The sequence below is a fragment of the Gymnodraco acuticeps genome, unplaced genomic scaffold (assembly GCF_902827175.1).
Source record: "Gymnodraco acuticeps unplaced genomic scaffold, fGymAcu1.1, whole genome shotgun sequence".
Classification (NCBI taxonomy): Eukaryota; Metazoa; Chordata; class Actinopteri; order Perciformes; family Bathydraconidae; genus Gymnodraco; species Gymnodraco acuticeps.
In genome coordinates, this window is record NW_022991131.1 from 97,999 (window position 1) to 101,774 (window position 3,776).

Genomic DNA, 3,776 nt, shown 5'->3' on the forward strand with positions numbered 1-3,776 from the left:
AGCAGGCAAGCGACAAAGGGATCAACTGTGTAAGGCTGAAACATTAAAAGCAGGTAAGCAAACCCCCTCCCCCACCCACACACACTACACACACACCACACACACACACACACACATTCTCTGTGGTTGAATAACTGAAAGGTACAATTATGTGTGAGAGATACGTCAACAAACTCATTGAGTTGTCCTTTTTTTCCGTTTAGGCAAATTGCAGAAAGCTGCTGAGAAGAAAGATGACCAAAGTGTTCTTTTACATATAAAAGACAAAGACTGTGTGGCTCTGGAGGTGCGGTACCACAAAAGCTGTTACAGTCAGTACACCATGTTTTTGCTGAGACCTGACAAACCAGAGACAGAACAGTAAGTTATTTCTCCTTGGATTGCTTTACCTATTTGCACTACCACCAGACTGAAGTCCAGGTGTGTGTCGGCGATGGCTATATATATATATACACATACACATACTTAACATAAGTAAACATCCAATTTCCTTCTGTTATATGTGCACACAATCACAACACTTATTCATTTATCCATTTATTTACTTCTCATTCATGTGTTGTAGGGATGAGGCAATGTTTGATGCCAGTTACAAGCTGTTCTGTGAGAGGATCATCCGCCAGAGGCTGCTTGTCAACAATGAGGTGCTTAGAATGGGCCAGCTGAGGCAGGCCTTCATTGACATGGTGAAAGCAAACGAAGGTGTTGATGCTTCAAACTACAGGTAACTGCAATGTAATACAAGTCTTATTATTTATCATGTGCAAGGCCAGCTTTAAACAAAATGTGTATGACAGGCCTGTTTGGAGAAACCCCCATGATGTGTAGTGTGTAGTGTTGTTTGTGACGATGTGGGCCTTTATTTGGCTTCTTTGGTGTTAAATGTGCTGTATGGCAGATAGGTTCTAGTCTGTAATGTCTTGTATCACCTCCACCACTCTGCTTTTGATGGTACTCCTGTGACTCGTAATTGTCACTGTTTTGTTGTGTTACAGACAGGATCTGTTGAAGAAGAGGCTGGCTCAAGATTTCCCTCAGCTAGCGTTTCACATGCCCACCAAGCGCAACGTCTGCGAACTGGTTTTTGCTGAGACTCTGTCAAAGGATGCACTCGTGGACATGCTACCAGATCCATCCGGTACGGAAACAACACAGTCCAGTGAATTGAGCCAGACAGACAGCGACAATGAAACAGGGAGAACAAAGTGCCAAACAACACATGAGGACACAAGGACACTGTATACAGCAGCGTTGTTTTTGAAAAGACTGCTTAGTGACACTCCTGGCATGTCATGCCCATGGCCTCCCACTTCTGAAAATGTAAATGTCACTGAATCTCAAACTGTTGTCCCCATTGGACTATACAATCTGCTCAGCTGGATTATAGGTTCCACTGAGGAGCCAACACTGGATCATTATGTCAACATTGATGATGACGTACATTTGAAAGTGTTGTCTGTTTGTCAAGACATTGTGTACCTTGCTTCCAAGGGCCGCAAGCAGACACCCAAGTCCTTGGCTTTAGGTTTAACTGTTCGACATTTAACTGGATCATCACGCATTGTATCACTGCTTAACAGACTGGGACATTGTGCATCATGGGACACAGTTTTGAGTCTAGACACTAGCCTTGCCCAACTGACACTAGTAGAAGGCAGAGACAAAATACCGAAGGGATTCTCAAAGCGGACACCCACAACACTTGTGTGGGATAACATTGACTTTGGTGAGGAGACACTATCGGGTCGTGGAACTACTCACCATACAAATGGAATTATGCTCCAGAGTGTGCCCGGCGAGCCTATGTCCACAGCAATCAGACAGCCACTGAGAAAGGGAGTTACTTCATTCATAGCCCCCCCTCCAATGCCTATACAACCTTACCATCAGTCCAAAAGGCAAGGGCCACAGAACTTGTGTCAACCAGTGCAGTCAGCGACATGCAGAATGGACACCCACTTTGCTGTACAAGCTGAAATGGCATATGCTTTTGTGAAGTCCACATGTACGGATAGTTGTACAATCCCAAGCTGGACAGGGTTCCATACACTGCTTCAGGATGAAAACACTCTGCAGAAGTCCGTATTGTATTATCTTCCAGTCATTGAAGCCTCACCAACAGAGATGTCAACAGTCAACACTATCCTGAAGCGAAGTGTCCAGATTGCTGACCAGCTAGAACTGGATCATATAGTTTTAGTGTTTGACCAGGCTATATATGCCAAAGCACAGCAAATACGCTGGAAGGATGTTGAGTTACAAAGCGTCTAGTGATTAGACTAGGTGAATTCCATACATGCATGTCCTACCTGAGTATTCTAGGCAAAAGGTTCGGAGATGCAGGACTGCAAGATATCCTCATTGAATCTGAAGTTGTTGCCCCAGGATCCATCAATGGGGTACTCAATGGCCATCACTACAATCGCAGCATGAGGGCTCATAAAACTTCTATATGAGAGTCTGCAGCGCATCCGGTTATCACCTTCATGGACTCCTTGCCACCCCAAGAGAGAGCTGCGTGCATGGATGTCATCACTGAGATGGAATGTGCCTTTCCAGATAGATTGATGGATGTTTTGAGTGCAGATCAGAGGTTTGATAATATGTGCTCGAAATATGCAGACTTTGTGCAGAGGAGGAGTACAGAGAATGCAACATTTGCTTTCTGGAGCTCATACATTGACATGATGCAGCTACTCCTCCTGTTTGTGAGAGCAACGCGAGAATCAAACTGGCAGCTTCACCTGTCAACCGTCCGGTTAATGATGCCATGGTTTTTTGCCTACGATAGAGTAAATTACGCTCGATATTTACCTGCATACTGGCTGGAAATGATGAATCTGCCTGTCACACATCCCACTTGCCACAGTGACATGAATGTGAAAGGCCAGTGGACTGTCCAGCGACAAAGTGTTCATGGATTTGCCTCCATTGCTTGCGACCAGGCTATTGAGCAAACGCTTAACAGAGATGCCAAGACCAAAGGTGGCTGGACAGGGATCACACAAAATCGGTCTGCAGTGTATCGCTGGATACTGTCACAGCATGAAAGAGCCGCGATAGCAAGACAGTGTGAATCAATGGCAGGGATATCTCCTGAGCTACGGACAAGAAAATACCTGGACAAGACACGCATCTCTGCTGATGCAAAGGCTGTGAGTAGAATCTTGGACACTATTGATTCCATGCTCAACCCTTTTGATGTACACCAAGACGGCATTGTGTGTCTTAGCTCTGGAAGAGTAGCAACAGGAGAAATCACAAAGGATTTGCTTGTTGCCTCAGAAAAGGGTGAAAATGCGGTAAAGGAGTTTATGGAGCAGAGACTGTTATCCAAAACAGTTGACATATTTGCCCCCATAATATCACAAAAACTCAAGACTCTCAGTGATCAGAAAAAGCCCCCCAAAAAATCTGCAGCAGGCAAGGAAGTGATTTTGCGTGCTGACAAGAAGTTATTTTCCAGGCTCCTCATCCTTGGCCAGAGCAGGAAAATTGAAATGAGGGAAATTCTGTCATATTCCTTGGGAACTGTGTCATATCCATTAGCAAGTGCTGATGGTTCACTTGCCAAAACAAACAAATCAGCTCTCATGGATCTATTGCAGAGCAAAGGTGGAGAGTGCTTGGTTGACAAAGTTCCAATAGGTGGTGCCATTCTTTTTGATGGCATGGCAGTCATGCAGGCCATGCCATCCAGACCAGCAACATTTGGAGAGCTTGCAGAGACCAATACTGCAGAGCAATACTCCAACTTGGCTTTGCATCACAAGTGT

General features: G+C 44.9%; 1 protein-coding gene across 1 annotated transcript; it reads left to right on the forward strand.

The window, feature by feature from the left end:
- The first annotated feature begins 249 nt into the window (after positions 1-249).
- Positions 250-2,271, forward strand: LOC117560337. The gene is made up of 3 exons (XM_034237192.1): positions 250-360; positions 566-724; positions 996-2,271. The coding sequence occupies exons 1-3, from the start codon at positions 323-325 to the stop codon at positions 2,269-2,271; spliced, it is 1,473 nt and encodes a 490-aa protein (XP_034093083.1). The 5' UTR covers positions 250-322.
- The last annotated feature ends 1,505 nt before the right edge of the window (positions 2,272-3,776 follow it).

Bases quoted from the DNA above. Each gene is read 5' to 3' on its own strand.
- LOC117560337 (XM_034237192.1), top strand. From the start codon at position 323: ATGTTTTTGCTGAGACCTGACAAACCAGAGACAGAACA. The intron at 361-565 runs GTAAGTTATTTC...CATGTGTTGTAG, and splicing joins GACAAACCAGAGACAGAACA to GGATGAGGCAATGTTTGATG. The intron at 725-995 runs GTAACTGCAATG...GTTGTGTTACAG, and splicing joins GTTGATGCTTCAAACTACAG to ACAGGATCTGTTGAAGAAGA.